Source organism: Sinocyclocheilus rhinocerous, unplaced genomic scaffold, assembly GCF_001515625.1.
Source record: "Sinocyclocheilus rhinocerous isolate Xijiao unplaced genomic scaffold, SAMN03320098_v1.1 scaffold299, whole genome shotgun sequence".
Taxonomy (NCBI): Eukaryota; Metazoa; Chordata; class Actinopteri; order Cypriniformes; family Cyprinidae; genus Sinocyclocheilus; species Sinocyclocheilus rhinocerous.
In genome coordinates, this window is record NW_015652998.1 from 1,904,675 (window position 1) to 1,922,887 (window position 18,213).

General features: G+C 37.3%; 1 protein-coding gene across 1 annotated transcript in view; it reads left to right on the forward strand.

The window, feature by feature from the left end:
* Positions 1 to 18,213, forward strand: part of LOC107715262 (pyruvate carboxylase, mitochondrial-like) — a 142,135-nt gene that overhangs the window by 76,777 nt on the left and 47,145 nt on the right. The window contains exon 10 of the mRNA XM_016521346.1: positions 14,440 to 14,622. Within this exon, the coding sequence (XP_016376832.1) occupies positions 14,440 to 14,622 (183 nt within the window). The remainder of the gene's footprint in view (positions 1 to 14,439; positions 14,623 to 18,213) is intronic.

The following is an 18,213-nucleotide window of genomic DNA, read 5'->3' on the forward strand; positions in this document are numbered from 1 at the left end:
CACCACTCACCTCCACAGCAAGACAAACACAACTGGAAAGGGAGGGAGGACTTCACTTCTGCGGCTCTCTGACTGTCTGTCTGATGTGCCTATCAATGTGCGCTACACTGCTGTGCTGCAGAGACGCGGAAAAAGGGCATCGGAACTCGACAGTTAATAAACCCGACCTGATATTTTGATTTTATATTTGTTTAAAAGGGAAAGCTGTGCGCAAACAGAAACACACACACGCACACATATATACATATATTCATTTATATATATAAAAAAAAAATCCCCAAGAAAAAAGGGCACTTTCTCTTGAGGAAAAAAAAGGGCAGGTGCTCAAGCCCCCTTTGATGTCTGTGTGTGCACGTGCCTGACCCTGGTTACCAAACAATAGCCTAGTGTTGTGACAGCGAGTTTTGTATTCAAGAGGTAAACTCTGTTGACTTAGGTTAGTAAGGAACACCCTAGCAACCACCCAGAACACCTTAGCAACATGTAACAGCCTGTCAAAGCACCTTAGCAACTGAGTAGCAACACACAATAGCTTTATTAAGTACTGTGGTGATGAATTTTACATATGCACACGCAACTCATGCAACTCATGTAAAATCTGTTAAAATTTAGTATTTTTCGACGTCTACGAATGTGTAATTATGACGCTGCTGACGCTGCTGAAGCACTCGTCTCACATGTGTCCACGACGTGAACTGTGTACTGATGGAGGTATAATGGAGGCGAGTCAAGAAGGGATGGCGTCTTCCCCTGATGCTCTAATTGCTCGACGGCAGTCACAGCTGGTTTGGGCTGCTGCCATGTCACTGTGATTTGTTCGATCTGTGAGAGCTTGAGAGAATCAGGGGTCAGTTTTTTGTTGTAGATGGAGATGCCAAATGTTTGTTTACGAGCGCGTGACTCAGTTAAACCAAACACGCATAAAAAAGACCGCTTGCAGCTGAACAGGGCTTGTTTAAACTGTGCCAAACAAACACTGCAAAGCTCATCTTTATTAACCTGAACATTTTATGTTTTTTAATAATGAATTTAAACTGCCTTCAGATGTTCTTCATCCCCAGCTCAGTGTGGGTGATCCACAACCTCACGTGCAATAACAAATCACTTTCATTTTTCACTTCATGACATCAAATCCGACTGATCCGGTGTCTTAGGAGAAAAATGGAGCCCTCGTGATTGAAGCAGGGCAAACTTCTCCTGCGCTGCATGAGACTGCTTTGAGTGAGCGCTCTTTAGTCGGACCTTGGAGGCCCTGGAGGTCGTGACCCTTTCAATGCTCTGTACTTCCTTCCTCCAGAGAGCCCAGGAGCGCTTACAGATGAGGCCGACAAGACCGTGTGATGTATTTTTCAGCACCGTGAATCTCGCTCGTGCTCCTTTTGGACTCGTCAAAGTGCTGGTGTATTTCTTCTTGGCCCCTATTTGGGGAAAAACGTCTAGCGAGACCGACAGGACAGGGGTTAAGGGGGTGTTAAAACAGAATTTTGTATCATTCTGATGTTGGTTCACTGTGTTGAATTTGGCTGCGGAGTCATAATGGAAAATGGTATAGTGGGTAGTCAAATGTTTATAAGGGGTAGAATTGAGAAGTCTAATAAAAAAGTGTTAGTAGATCAGTTTGTATGCAAATTGGAATTATATTTGTTGGCGAAATAGAGAAAGAACAGTCAATATCGTGTCAACAACGTAGGCGTAAGTGTCTTAATATTAAATTCTTGTTTATCGAACTGCTGTATAAAATCAACATTATATTTGTGTGATACTGGTTAACTATATGAAGTGAAATAAATATATACATTTCTGCCCCCATATCTTGAATTTTCTGATCATTCTAAATGCATTTTAATAAACTGAATCATACAGTGAAAGAACACGCACTGGTGTAACCTACTAGACTTCCTATTGCCTAATTTATTGCTAATTAGGGCTGCACGATAAATCGCATGCGATATTTAACGCGCATCTTATCAGTAAAGCCGGTTCTGTAATCAGCGGTAAATCTCCATCACCTGCGTGCTTTCACATTGAGCAGCATTAACTACACAGAGCCGTTGTTCACTGACGAGCTGCGCAAAACCACGTTCATATTCACACGATTTTTTGCGGGAGAAAGGCATCGGAACTCGACAGTTAATAAACCCGACCTGATATTTTGATTTTATATTTGTTTAAAAGGGAAAGCTGTGCGCAAACAGAAACACACACACGCACACATATATACATATATTCATTTATATATATAAAAAAAAAATCCCCAAGAAAAAAGGGCACTTTCTCTTGAGGAAAAAAAAGGGCAGGTGCTCAAGCCCCCTTTGATGTCTGTGTGTGCACGTGCCTGACCCTGGTTACCAAACAATAGCCTAGTGTTGTGACAGCGAGTTTTGTATTCAAGAGGTAAACTCTGTTGACTTAGGTTAGTAAGGAACACCCTAGCAACCACCCAGAACACCTTAGCAACATGTAACAGCCTGTCAAAGCACCTTAGCAACTGAGTAGCAACACACAATAGCTTTATTAAGTACTGTGGTGATGAATTTTACATATGCACACGCAACTCATGTTTTCTTCAGAAAATCTGTTAAAATTTAGTATTTTTCGACGTCTACGAATGTGTAATTATGACGCTGCTGAAAAGCTGGCAGCACTCGTCTCACATGTGTCCACGACGTGAACTGTGTACTGATGGAGGTATAATGGAGGCGAGTCAAGAAGGGATGGCGTCTTCCCCTGATGCTCTAATTGCTCGACGGCAGTCACAGCTGGTTTGGGCTGCTGCCATGTCACTGTGATTTGTTCGATCTGTGAGAGCTTGAGAGAATCAGGGGTCAGTTTTTTGTTGTAGATGGAGATGCCAAATGTTTGTTTACGAGCGCGTGACTCAGTTAAACCAAACACGCATAAAAAAGACCGCTTGCAGCTGAACAGGGCTTGTTTAAACTGTGCCAAACAAACACTGCAAAGCTCATCTTTATTAACCTGAACATTTTATGTTTTTTAATAATGAATTTAAACTGCCTTCAGATGTTCTTCATCCCCAGCTCAGTGTGGGTGATCCACAACCTCACGTGCAATAACAAATCACTTTCATTTTTCACTTCATGACATCAAATCCGACTGATCCGGTGTCTTAGGAGAAAAATGGAGCCCTCGTGATTGAAGCAGGGCAAACTTCTCCTGCGCTGCATGAGACTGCTTTGAGTGAGCGCTCTTTAGTCGGACCTTGGAGGCCCTGGAGGTCGTGACCCTTTCAATGCTCTGTACTTCCTTCCTCCAGAGAGCCCAGGAGCGCTTACAGATGAGGCCGACAAGACCGTGTGATGTATTTTTCAGCACCGTGAATCTCGCTCGTGCTCCTTTTGGACTCGTCAAAGTGCTGGTGTATTTCTTCTTGGCCCCTATTTGGGGAAAAACGTCTAGCGAGACCGACAGGACAGGGGTTAAGGGGGTGTTAAAACAGAATTTTGTATCATTCTGATGTTGGTTCACTGTGTTGAATTTGGCTGCGGAGTCATAATGGAAAATGGTATAGTGGGTAGTCAAATGTTTATAAGGGGTAGAATTGAGAAGTCTAATAAAAAAGTGTTAGTAGATCAGTTTGTTTGGATTATTTATGTCAGTTCGTTCAAAGACGAATTCATATTTAGGTTAGTCACATACAGTATATGTCTTTCAACTTTAATGTATTTTGGTATATTGGTTACGCTTTCAGCTACTGCTAAATGATTTTACGAAGGATGCATAGCGTAACGTTGCCACATCAGATTATAGAGTATTTGGGATTTTTTAAAAATGCTTATTTACATTTTTTAAAAACAATTGTGATTATTTCTTATTTTTATTATTATATAATGTTTATTTTTGATAATGATTACTTTGAAAATGAAGTTTATTTACACTGATAAAATTAAGTGTTTCTTGAGCACTGAATCAGCATATTAGAATGATTTCTGAAGGATCATGTGACACTGAAGACTGGAGTAATGATGCTGAAAATTTGGCTTTGGCATTACAGAAATAACTTACATTTTAAAATCTATTAATATAGAAAACGGTATTTTAAATTGTAATGATATTTCACTATATTACTGTTTTTACTGTATTTTTTTTATCAAATAAATGCAGCCTTGGTGAGCATAAAAGACTTAACCCTAAACTTTTGAACACCAGTGTATTGGCAGATATAGGGAAAAAGTCAATTAGTGCATGTCTCCTATTTTTACTTTTAGATTAGCATTGCTATCATCCATTGCTCACTTGAAATCTTTAAAACTGTAATAATTACATTCAATTACATTATTTAATATAATCTATCAAATTAATAAATAATTATAAAAATAAATAATAATTTTTCATATTGTACATTATAATTTTGTGATGCCAAAATTCACTTGTAGCGTTAAAAAAAGATGCATTTTAGTTTTTATTTTAAATTTATTTAGGCAAAGTAGTACAGAATTAATTAATATCTGCCATTTATTAGTTATTGGCCATAACATCGAAATAAATACAGAGTTCTGGCATGAAACACTAGATGGCGCAGTCCGATAGGTCTAACTCAATCTAACCTAATGACATCATTATCACATGGCACAGCTGATTGGTTCTCTCCTGTATCGGTAGCCAGTGAGCTCGCTGCTCAACGCAGCATGTTGTGGATGTATTGGCAGTAGCAAGGCTACTTGCTATGCCTCAGCAGCAGCAGCAGCAGATATATTCCACCAAGACCAAATACATTGACATTGTCATGTACATTACCATGCCAATCCCTCTGAGAGTTGTCATGACAGAACTTATCATCTTATTGGCATGAGCCACATTTTTAATACAGGTGCATCCCTAAAATTTTCCCTTAAAATTTGTGCAGACATTTTTTTTTTTTCTCCCTATTTTTCTGTCTGGGTTCTTTCTGAACCCATTATTACTGTTTTCATACAAGTTAATGACTAGTTAATGATAAATATGGTAGTAGTTGTCATAGTGGAGATGTCGATTCCTAGATATTGATGTACATGATACTGTTTAGTTTTTTTCCTGCCAGACTGTTCTACCACAATTAGTGTTTGCCTTGCGGTGGGATTCTGGGTAGACCCCAGGACAGACATGTTCAGATTTAGTACCGCAGAATAGAGATGCTAACATAGACTCAGGGTAAACTGATCTGAGGCTGTTGGAGAAATGGGGGAGGTGAAGTGACCTACTTAACAGAGAAGGGATGCTGTGTAAACACGAGGGAAAGATGGGGTGGGCAGGAAAAGACCAGATTGGCAGGTGGCCATTTTGAGTTTGCCCAATTGCTGTAGCAACTTGAAGGTGGAAGTAACGCACACGGATCACCGCGCAAACCATGCCCTGTTTATTTATACGCATGTATGTACGTGTCCCATGATGCACCGGCACTCCCAGATCACGACACTTCACAACTCTGATTGGTTCAATCTCCAGATGGAGTGAGATGCATGCGCCCAAGCACACACACACACACACACACACCTGCATGTTGATGAGAAGGAGCCTGTGGCATTACTCACTGTAATGTGGAAATGTCACTGCACACTCACACATAAAAGCACATCTGCGGCTCACACACAGACTGCATTTACCCTGATAAATTTCTGTCTCACCAGGCAACCAGTGCCCTTTCTTCAGGTCACATCCGGTAGGCCTGTGTCTCACCTCTCATTCTCTGATGCCTGCCACTTTCAGTCATACTTGACTTCTGCACTTACTATTTGTGTAAATTTCAAACTAATGTTATTGTGACCAGTTTTTCTGATCATAATCCTATTATATTTAACATGCCATTGTCATTGAATGCTGTCAAACCTCACACAATGGCTCACCTGGCGTGGAGGATCACTGTTACTACTTCTGCTTCTTTTTCTTCATTGTTTGAGGAGTTTTCCCATTCTTCTGCTCTTGCTTCATCTGAGTTTAGTCCGTTTATTCTGACCTTTATTCTGTTTGAACAACAATTTTGGAATCTCTGGCTCAAATGAGGACTAAACATCACAAGTTGTCTCCTGAGCCGTGGTTGCATAATACCACGGATTCTCTAAAGTATCAGACGGCTGAGTGGCTTTTTTTCGACTCTTATAGACAAAAATCATAAAAATCCTAGAACTCTTTTCAATACCATCAATACTGTGTTTAAACCCTGTTGTCTGTGTTTATCCTACAGAGTTGGTAGCTATGTGTGAGCGTTTCTGACAGTTTTTTATTAATAAGATATTCTAAGATTAGGCATACCATTCAACCTGTTGCTGGTGACCCTGCAGGCCATTTAAAATATACAGGTGTCTTTAGCCAGTTTACACCTATTTCTCTTTCTTTTTTACATGACATTGTTAATCATCTCAAACCAACTGGTTCACCATTAGATATACAGGTGCATCTCAATAAATTAGAATGTCGTGGAAAAGTTCATTTATTTCAGTAATTCAACTCAAATTGTGAAACCCGTGTATTAAATAAATTCAATGCACACAGACTGAAGTAGTTTAAGTCTTTGGTTCTTTTAATTGTGATGATTTTGGCTCACATTTAACAAAAACCCACCAACTCACTATCTCAACAAATTAGAATACTCCATAAGACCAATAAAAAAAAAATACACGAGTTTCACAATTTGAGTTGAATTACTGAAATAAATGAACTTTTCCACGACATTCTAATTTATTGAGATGCACCTGTAATTCCCCCACGGTTACTTAAACAAGTGTTGAATGTAGTGGGTCCAACACCCTTAAATTTGATGAATACATGCCTTGAGTTAAGAGTTTTTCCTGACTATGTAAATCATGCATTGGTACAACACAGATTTAAAAGACCTAATTTAGATTCTTCTGATTTATCAAATTTCAGACCCATTTCTAGCCTTCTGTTTTTAGCTAAAATTCTAGAGAAAGTATTTCTTCACCAACTCCAAAGTTTTTTTGGTTGATTGCAAAATCTTTGATATGTTTCAATCAGGTTTAGGAAATTTCATTCCACTGAGATGGCTCTTTTAAAAGTTTTTAATGATGTTCTTTTAGCTACCAACTTTTTTTACAGACGGGATTCTGTAGCACTAGTACTATAGACTTGAGCGCTGCCTTTGACACTGTATACGACAATGTTCTTCTGTCCCGCTTAGAACAGGTGGTGGGCATTAGTGATTCGGCCCTAAATTGGTTTCAATCCTATCTTACTAACAGGAGTTTCTCAATTAATATTGGCCACTTTCACTCTGGTTCTGTCCGTTTGACCTGTGGAGTCCCCCAAGGTTCTACTTTAGCTCCCTTGTTATTTTCTCTCTATATGCTTCCAATTGGTTCTATCTTTGAGAAGGATGGTATAAGTTACTATTGTTATGCAGATGACACACAAATATATCTTTCTCTGAAACATAAGAATGGATTAGGCCCTGGGGTCGCTTGTCTCTTGGATGTTAAAGCATGGATGGCCCTACATTTTTACGTCTGAATGAGAGTAAAACAGAGATTGTGGTGTTTACCCCTTCTGATACTCAGAGTATACCAAACTTAAATCTTGGTGCTCTGGCACCTTATGCCTGGCCGTATGTGAAAAATCTGGGTGTTTCATTGGACAGCGCTTTAAAGCTTGATTGACAAGTCAGAACTGCTCCCACACTATCCATTTTTAAATCTTGGTTAAAATCATTTTTATTTGATCTGGCTTATTATCCATGATTTAAAATTGATTCGCTCTGTTTTGTTGTTTTATTTGCGACTTTGTCTTTGTCTCAATTCTGTTAATGGTTATTATTAATTTTGTACAGCACATTGGTCAACGGTATTTTTTATTTTTTTTTAATTGTGCTTTATAAATATATTGAATTGAAATTTTCTTTTGCTCACCAAAGCTGCATTTTTTTAAATATAAAAACAGTACATTTGTAAAATATTATTGCAATTTAGAATAACTGGATTCTATATTAATATATTAAAATATTTGTAATTAATTATTTTGATGAAAAGCTACATTTTCAGTAGTCATTACTCCTTCAGTGTTACATGATCCTTCAGAAATCATTCTAATATGCTGATTTGATGCTCATTTCATGTTAATATTAATGTTGAAAACAGTTATAATGTTACGGGGCTGACAAGACGTGAGACATGCGGATCCATGTGCAAGCTTTATTAAAGCAGAGAGGTCAGAAACACAGGCAGGGTCGAACAATGGCAAACAGGTATAAGGCGGGCAAGACACAAGAATAATCCTAGGGCTAGCGAAGGTCAACGAACGGCGAACAGAATCAAAAGGGCAAGACTAAAGGGATAAATCCAGGAAAACAGGCAAAGATCAGAAACCGAGAAAACAGACAAGGCAAGACTAGGCTAGGCTAGGCTAGGAAGCTAACGAGGGCTCTGTAGAGTAGCTATCACTGCTGGCGATAAGCGCATACAATACTCGGCAGAGAATGGTTGTTTGATTGAGTGTATTTATAGTGAATGTGTGATTGATGACAGCTGTGTGCAATCAGTGCTGTGTGCAATAAGTGCTGTGTGCAATCAGTGCAATGGCTGATGGGATATGTAGTCCGGGATGACATGCAACAGTTTGTGTTGTGCGAGAGTCACTGTAATGGAAGGGTGACCTCTGGTGGTGATTGAACGGAAGTCCATGGACAGGATTCATGACATATAATGCTTAATATTTTTGTGGAATACATTTCTTTTCAGGATTTTTTCATGACTAGAAAGTTCAAAAGAACAACATTTATTTGAAACAAATATTTTGTAACAATTATAAATGTTTTACTGTATCTTGATCAATTTAATGCATCCTTGCTGAATAAAAAAAGAAGAATCTTACTGACTCCAAACTTTCAAATGGTAGTGTACATTTTTTATAATTTATTCTAACTTTATTTGATCTCGCTTTGACATTTTTGTTCAAGTTTCATGCAGTTTCATAATTGTTCATGCAGTTTAATTCCAAAAACATTCTTTGTTTGTCTGTCAGAAAAAAACAGCTCTGATTGAATTATAAATAATATCTTAAGTAGTTATACAGTATATTTATAAAGATATTGGTCATTAATGGCTTTAATTAGCTACTTTTTGTTAGTAGCTTGTAGTGTTTTTTTAACTACTTATTTATTATGATAAATAATTTAGCCAGCTAAAGTTTTAAAGCAGCTTCTCCAACACTCTGTAACTCAGTTTTATGGGATTGAGTCTGCTTTAAATTCCAGTTGCCACTTTCTGAAAATGATTTGTGTCCTAGCAGGTAACATTTTCTAGCTTACTGTGCTATAATACCCTCTACCAGCCGCCCGTCATGTTTCTGCTGTTAACTGTCTGCATGAGTCTCCTTCACATGCTACGAACCAAACATGATGTGAGGTGAATGTTGTAATACCATTGTACAGTATGCGTCCTGTTAATCAAGTCCGTAAAATCAAACTCTGGTGTCTGTTATATTATTGTAACAGTATAAACATTTGACCACTGAAACTCTTTTATTATGTAATTGCTGTTTGTAATATTAAAGTTATTTTATAAGTCAAAATATAGTAAAAATTAATATTTATCAACTAGATGGGTATTACACGCACATATGATGCAGTGGAATGTTTTATTCCCAGCCCATCTTTTGCCAGAAGGGAAATAAGTGCCGCTCTGAACTCCATATCCTGCATCTTCTTTTAGATGAGACAATCTTTCAAGCTAAATCAGAACTTTTTTAAAAAGAAACGATTTTGATTAGGTTGACATGCTCAGAGACACGATCTTCCATGCGTCAAATTTCATATTCCCTCCGAGATAAAACAATTGGGTGAATGTTTCTCGCTGATCTCTCCTGGGTTGCTGTGATGGTTTTCTGCCTGTTAGAGCATGCAGGGTTGCTAGGAGCTCAGAAACCGTGGCATCTCTTTCTCTCTATTACCATTTCTCTCATTCTGCCGTCTCTGAAACTCTACCCTTCACCTGCTGAAATCTCTCTCTCTCCTGCACTCAGTCTCCCTGTTATTCTCTTTCATTCAGGAAGTGACTAATAAAATTCCATGGGCATGTTCCAGCTACCCAAAAGTCCCCTGCAAAGACTTCACGGGGTATTTGACCACCTCAAGCAAGATTCCAAATTGTAGGAAGTGTATATGTTTATTCACTGCTAAAGATGTGGGAGCAACTGGATATCGCCTCTTTGGAACTATAATTGGCTCAGTGTAATTGTAGTTATTAAATGTTTCACTGTATTATTATTTCTAACAGTTTTTTAAGCATGTTATTTAAAGCAATATGAACGTTTCTGAAAGATTCATGAAATAAGACTTTGTGATATTTTAATAAATAGTATGCGGACATAAGCAAATTAATATAAAATAATAATATAATATATTATTGTTTTTGTTTTTTGCTTTTGGAAAGGTAGGTGATACAGTAAACGTTGTTTCATGTGCCGTTAATGTTGTAAAAGTCAGATTGAACATTATAGTCTATATGAGCACTTTGCCATTAAGACACATATGCATTATAATTTAACCAAATCACATATATTTTTATATTAAACATTGCAAAAATCATATAGCACTACATTTGCGTATGAAAAATCATATGAATTTAAATTTTATAATAATAATTTTGCCACCATTCTAAAAGTTTGGGCTCGGTAAGTTTTCTTTAAATTTGTTTTTGAAATAAAAACAATAATAGTATGAAACTATTAAATAAATAAATAAAATTGTTGTTTTCTGTTTTAATACATTTTCAAATGTAATTTGTTCCTGTGATGCAAAGCTGAATTTTCAGCATCATTACTCCAGTCTTCAGTGTTGCATGATCCTTCAGAAATCATTCTAATATGCTGATTTGATGCTCAAGAAACATTTCTTCTTATTATAAGTAATGAAAACAGTTGTGTTGCTTAATATTTTTGTGGATACCGTAATACATGTTTTGTGATTCTTTGATAAATAGAAAGTTTAAAAAAGAACAGCTTTGAAATATATAAATATATTTTTTATGTTTGTAATATAAATATTTTGTAACATTATAAACGTCTTTACCTCACTTTTAATCAATGCATCCTTGCTACATTAATTAAAATGAGTTTTGTTGTTTCTAATTATTAACACATGTATATGATGTCATTATACCCAGAATTGTCGGTTTAATAAGGTTCCAAATAAACATATTTTATTCTGCTTGTCTGCACAAGCCCTGCTCAGTGTGAACGCTGCATAGGGACCCGGTGAATCAGAACGCAGCTCTGTCTTCTCTCTCTCCCTGTCTTCTCTCAGCATGACAGGTAGAGGTTTGTAATTGTATTTAAAGCTCTCATTTGACTCAAGCCCCTGGTGGTGAAGAAGACATCCATCAGTTCAGCATCTATTTCAGCCCTGCTCCCAATTACAACCAGCATGAAAATAAACAGAATAAGAGATGAGGAGAATAAGACTGACCCATGCAGAGCTTTGGCTTGCCTGCCTTCCTTTTCAGATCACTTTGTGAGACACACTTCCTCCAGAATTCTTGCTGTGACCCAGATCAGTGGCGCTTCAACAGAAATCCTGTCCTAAAGCATCTGTCTGATGGTGAAAAGCCAAATACACAGCTTTGGATCGCTGTTATGGCTGCCCTGTCTCATTTTTCTAAGCAAAGCTGAGCCGGATGGATCAGCATGGAATTTGTTGGATAAGGATATGATGGTATTTCTTGTGTTTCTGCTCATTTTTTTGACTGTAATTGAAATGAACGCTAGTTTCTGAAAAGTCAGCATGAATCCCATTTTACAATATGTCACAATATTCAACAAACAAAGTGGGATTTTTCCCCCCCATTCCATATCTTTAGTTGCAAAACTTTATATTTCTGAGCACATTTTTAAGAAAGTAAGCAACGTCCATTTTGGTTTCATGTTGACTTTTCAATAATAAAAACAATTATTTGCATTAATTCACTTATTACAGGCATTCAGGGTGTAAATGACAGAGAAATGTTTTGTGACGGTCGTCTCAATGGGTGGCAGAAGCCATTAACGGTGTCGAATCAAATTTCCACTCAATTTAAGTGATATCAAATTACTCTTGAATTGCCATGGCGATGCTTGTATAATCTCCGGTGGATTTACTGTTCATTAGCATGTCTTATGTCGTAAGTGGCGGCATAATCGATGTTGAGCAATCGTAGCCATTACCCAAAGAGCGACTGTACTGAAGCCAAGGCCTCGGCTTCTTTTTCGGTTTCTGTTTGTTTCGCACTTCTCATTCAATTCCTCTGTAAGACCCCACCCTTACAGTACCTTTGTTGGTGCCTGTGTCTGAACTGCGCAAATCAATTTTACTGTGCTGATGATTGTAATGTGGATGCCAGCGGCTGAGACGGAGCACAATTGCAACAGCAAATGACTGCTGCCAGTTGGCTGCAGTGTGAGTGTTTGTGTGTGTCAGTGTTTTTTTCCCTCAATTTGTTCTTATTGCCTGCACACTCCCCTGAGGTACTTGACGTACTCGACGGTTGCTCTATTTTTGCAGGATGAATGTTTGCACCGTTCAAGGGGCAGCTCTCTGCGAAATGTTAGATTTTAAAATTGTTGCTTTTTTTTATTTTTAACCTCACGTTTAGGTAAGCGGCTGAGGGCCGCCTCCTGTGCCTCACCCTGAAGAGCTGTTTTGTTAAAGGGGTCATATGATGCGATTTCAAGTTTTCCTTTCTCTTTGGAGTGTTACAAGCTCTTGGTGCATAAAGAAGATCTGTAAACGCTCAATTGCACCTTTAAACACAGCATTCAAAACTTTCAATCCACACGGCATATTTTGAGATCATGCGCAAAGCATTTCAACAGCCATTTTTACCTGTTCACCTTTGAGTAACTACGCCTATCAGTGCCACTCATGCGAAATCCTCTGCCCCTGCCTTGTATGTGTATTTACGTAATATTTTGCTTCATTTGATGTGGTTTCTGAGAACAGTTTAGAACTCGGAGTGCCACTGAACACATTTCGCCGCATTTAAATTCATTTCACTGAATTTACTTCTTAGACTAACTTAATTAACTTCTAATACTTCTTAGACTGTTCACTAACATGAACCAAGCAGGTGTAAGCTTGAGGCGATGTATTAGCAACAGTCAAATGAAAATAAAATAGTATCCAACTTTATTTTCAGCTGAAATGCATGTGTTATATAAAGATACTTTTAGAGAAAATTTGAAATTAGTTAGAAAATAGTATCTAATTTTATTTTCAGCTGAAATGCATGTGTTATATTAAGATAATTTTAGAGAAAACTAGAAATTGGTTAATAAATAGTATCTAATTTTATTTTAGCTGAAATGCATGTTATATAAAGATAATATTAGAGAAAATTAGAAATTGGGTAGAAAATATTATCCAATTTTATTTTCAGCTGAAATGCATGTGTTATATAAAGATAATTTTAGAGAAAGTTGGAAATTGGTTAGAAAATAGTATCTAATTTTATTTTCAGCTGAAATGCATGTGTTATATTAAGATAATTTTAGAGAAAACTAGAAATTGGTTAATAAATAGTATCTAATTTTATTTTCAGCTGAAATGCATGTGTTATGTAAAGATAATTTTAGAGAAAATTAGAATTTGGTTAAAAGGATGATTTAAATTGGAAGACCAAAGAACAGAAAATGATGAGCTGGACTTTATGTAATGATCATGATTGTTTAAGTGCATAACACATTAAATTCTAAGCAAAAAAAAAAAAAAAGTATTATTATTATTAGGTAATAATATTTTATGTATGTATGTATTCATTTACTCATGCATTCATTCATTCATTTTGTAATATATTATATTACTTTTAAATGATTTTTTTTTTTTTTAGTATAGACGGGAAAATTAAGTAGATTAAGTCTAAAATAAAGTCTAAAATAATTGCTGCAACTGTGTATAATGTTAGAAACAAGAGCAGAAAATCATGAGCTGGCTCTGTAACAATTTATTAAAATACATAAATTAAATTAATAGCAAAAATATTATTATTATGTAATATTTTATATATAATTTTTTTTATATTATGTTAAAACAATCTTTATTTCAGAGGTACAGGGGGAAATTAAGTAGCTGGAGTGGCTGTGAAATGTGAAAGGGAAAAAAACCCTGAAAACAACAAATTCTTCCAGTGTTGACAACTGTATTGATTATAATGGGTGTGATTAATTTAGTAAGTAATAATGGGTTGCATCTGGTGCAAGTTACCTATAGATTACCTACAGATAACTTTTCAGTTATGCTAAATTACTTTTCCTCAAGTGTGAAAGCAAGGTGTAAAAATAAAATGTAAAGGTGTTAAAAAAAGTAAATGTAAAGTGTCAAAATATAAAAAGGGAATTTGCTGTGTACCATTTAAAATATTGTCTAAAGTCTAAAATCCTGACTCTTTCAAATGCAGTCCCTCAAGCACACAAAGATTAAACTAAATCTGTATTCTGACCATCCTTTTCTTTCCTCTCGGGCAGGTATTTCGCAGTGGAGAGGGCATGGGTATCAGGCTGGACAGCGCATCTGCTTTCCAGGGTGCTGTCATCTCCCCTCATTACGATTCCCTCCTGGTGAAAGTCATCGCCAGTGGAAAGGATCTGCCGGCGGCCTCTGCCAAAATGAGCCGAGCTTTAGCAGAGTTCCGTGTCCGGGGGGTCAAGGTAAGACTTTTCTCGAAAACAGTGCTTGCATAAACGATCAGGGGCAGCCATGAGTGCGATCAGTGGGGACCTTTGGATATCAGTTGCACCTTTAAAGGTGATGTGGTGTCAAAAATGATCTGAAATTGTGTGTGTCATTATTATAGTGTGTTGGTCAAATGTTTTTTTTTTGAGCAAATATCATGCCTTCAGTCAATTCCTTTAGATAAAATGAAGTTATGAAACTTACCAGCTTAGCTCATGAATATTAATGATCATCTAATTAATATTCAGTAGGCTCAGTAGTTCCATGCTCTCACCCTCATATAATGGCAGCTAAGCTCCTGGTCAGAGCGCACAATGCCGAAAATGATAACTTTCTCTGGAAAGGCAAGCGTGACAGGAGCACTGGAAGCCTGACATGACAAACTGAGACAGAGTACGTGATCAGACGAGAAGTGGTTTATTTCCGTGATAGAACCTGTGGATTCCCTTTCCCCTGTTAAATGTGTTGTTCTTTTGAAACACATCTGAGCAGCAGACACTTCACGGTCTTGTCACCCATCATGCTGCCTGCCATCTGAGGCTCTGATCAGGTCTTGAGTGAGCTGGAGCTAAAAACATTTCCGTTTTGAAGATCTTCCCCCCTCTTTTTTTAATCTCCCACACATAAACCTGAACACACTAGATGAGTCACATTAGACCATGCACGTATAATATGAATTTATCAGCATAATGTGATCAGAGTTGAAGTAATGGCACTAATGGCACTCTCGGATAAAGGGTGCAGACCTCACCATTTTCTGAGGACGGGATGGGTGTAGATGAGAGAAGTTGTCATGGAGTGTTTGCACTTAATCAGCCTGAATAAAATAAATGTGTTTACATGAACCATTAGGGATGGAGCTTTTCCTGTAAGCATCTTCAGAAATTAGTTTTGGAGACTATGAAGATAATCTGTCTTTGTTTTGCCCGCTTTAGTCAAAGAGTATTCAGAATTCTGCATTTTACTTGAGATGAAACAAGGATATACACTGTAAAAACTAGTGAGCTGCCTGTAAAGTGGAGAATTTAAAGGAATGGTTCACCCAAAAATGAAAATTGTCTACATTTACTCCCCATCATGCATGGCAGTGAGGTCCCCGAGGTCCAGACCTCTGTATTGTTCTGAGATGTATATAATAAAAGTTATGAAAAATTGCCTAATATTAACTCCAGTTTTGTGCTGCAGGGCTATTGTGTAACACCAAGATCATAGGCTTTCTCATTAACATGCCTCAGTGCTAGTGGTTCAACGGGATCACAAATCTCACGGTTCGGATCACATTACGGTTTTTGACCCACAGATTGGATCGTTTTTCGGATCTGCAAAAAAAATAAAAATATTTCAATGCTTTCCATTTATTACTTAAAGCAAAGTACTTCTTTGATACCACAGCAAATACTACTAGATTAACTACACAAAACTGGTTGCGTTTACCTGAATTATGGTCGAGATGGGTATTTTGTCATAATTGTATGTGTACGTGTCTGTTCAGAGGATTCAGAAGAGGATTCAGTTCGGTGTTCGCGCACCGTCTGTTAAACGTATGTGTCCGCTTCATGTGTGTGCGGCTGTGCAAATAGAGAACAGCGCGCGAGTAACGAATCGAGTTTCCCTTTCGCCTTTTTTCTCTGGAATTGTTTAAAATTCGCTTGCTTGTGTAAATACGAACAAATGATAAACTTATACTCTATTATGGTTAAATTTTGCAATTAATCCGCGGATCACATGCGTGCCGAACCGTGGGGCTTGGTCCGTACAGATCACGGATCAACTACGATCTGTTTAACCACTACTCAGTGCAAGTCATTGTCAAAATGAAGACTTGAAGATGTCCAATCAAAGTAAAGTAGGTGGGTTAAGCATGAATTCCAGAGCGATGCTTCAGTTGACGGTTATAATGTGCGAAATAAGATGTAAGTAGCTAAACATTTAATGTTTGGCAGCTGTTTTACAATAGATATGGTAAATGACTGGCAGAATTAATCGGGGATTCAAAATAATAAACTGTCTAATTTCCCTATTTTGAACTTAAAATATATAACTTATGTGATTCATGTAATTTGTAATTGTCAATGTGACAAGACAAGAAACATTAACAGCCGTTTTCAGCATATTATGTGTAAGATTAGTAATGAATGTGCACGTATTGTGAATGAAGTTAATAAACTTTAGTTCCATAGCTTTTCTGGTAGCCTTTAGCAATTTCACTTCTAATATTCTAATAAAATGATTCATAAAACACACATGTAAAAATCAGTTGACCCAATGTTTACTTTCTTAACTGACGGATGAAAATGAAAAGACTGTATTAATCAAAGTTCAGCTATGGGAAAGGAAGAGAAATAGGCCAAGATAAAGAGACTGAGAGAAAAAGAAGTTGATTGAGATGAAGAAAAAGAGCATGTACTTATGGCTTTGGAACAACATGAGGGTGAGTCAGCAATGACAGAATTTAGATTTTTAGGTCAACTAAATCTTTAATTGTAGAAGAATTAATTATGCTGCATCATAAAACATCCAAACCCTTAACGCAGAATTGCGTGTTTCCTTTGCAGGAAGAAAATCCCAGAATGCATTGGCACTCCAAAATAAGATTAAAACTCTGGTTTAATTTGATGTACAAATAAAAAAATATTTGTGTATTTTCATGATTACTGGAGAATCATGTTGTGGGCGTAGCAACAAATGTGATGTTAACCTGTTGCTTAACAGGTCAAGTTTCCCCTGCGGAGTGCTGACAAAGTCAAATTACAATCACATTATTTAAGTATGTTAAGGCCTGTTCATATCAAGGACTATAAGTATATCGATAATTTTAAAGTTTTCTAATTCTTTGAAAATAGGAAAGTCCACACCACAACAATAACACCACAGACAAACTGTATCATTGGAATCAATTGTAGCAAATTAGCTCCAAAGGGAAATGTATATAAATAATTACTATTAATTATGATTAATTACAATTTTTTATATCAGCTGCCAGTAGTAACTGTATAGCAGAATTAAATAGCCCTCAACTAATCTGTTCGTCCAGCGAACATTCAGTGTAAGTTCATATCACTCGTATCGGATGCAGTCTCGGATGAGAGTCTTGATGGTTTGGAGGTTTGGTGGTGTAGGAGTCACGATCACCTTCTTCCGGGTTTGAAGAGTGATATACTCCAAAAAGATGTTATTCTGACTCCGTGGTGGTCGGGAGAGTTTTCTCCCAGATGAAGATTATGAAGAGCTAAGAGAGACGTCAGCTGAGATCCAAGGATCATTGGTGAATGTAAAGACAAGGCCGAAGCCTGGTGCAGACTTAAGGGTTGCAGAAGCTTTCTAGCTCACATCCTCATCTTCTCAGAATCTAACAGAACCGCAAGGCTATGTGTTGGAGCCCACCGGGCACGCCCGCACCGGCTCAGGCTCTCCACACGGGCCACAATCAGAAGATTTTAGCAGAAGACTTAGCAGAAGAAGACCTGGGCGGAACTGTGCGTGAGCCCTTTAAAGTCTGAGAAGATTCACGCCTCTCAGGATGGGCTTGTCCAATGAGAAAGGCTGAAATTCCAAGCGGGAGGTTG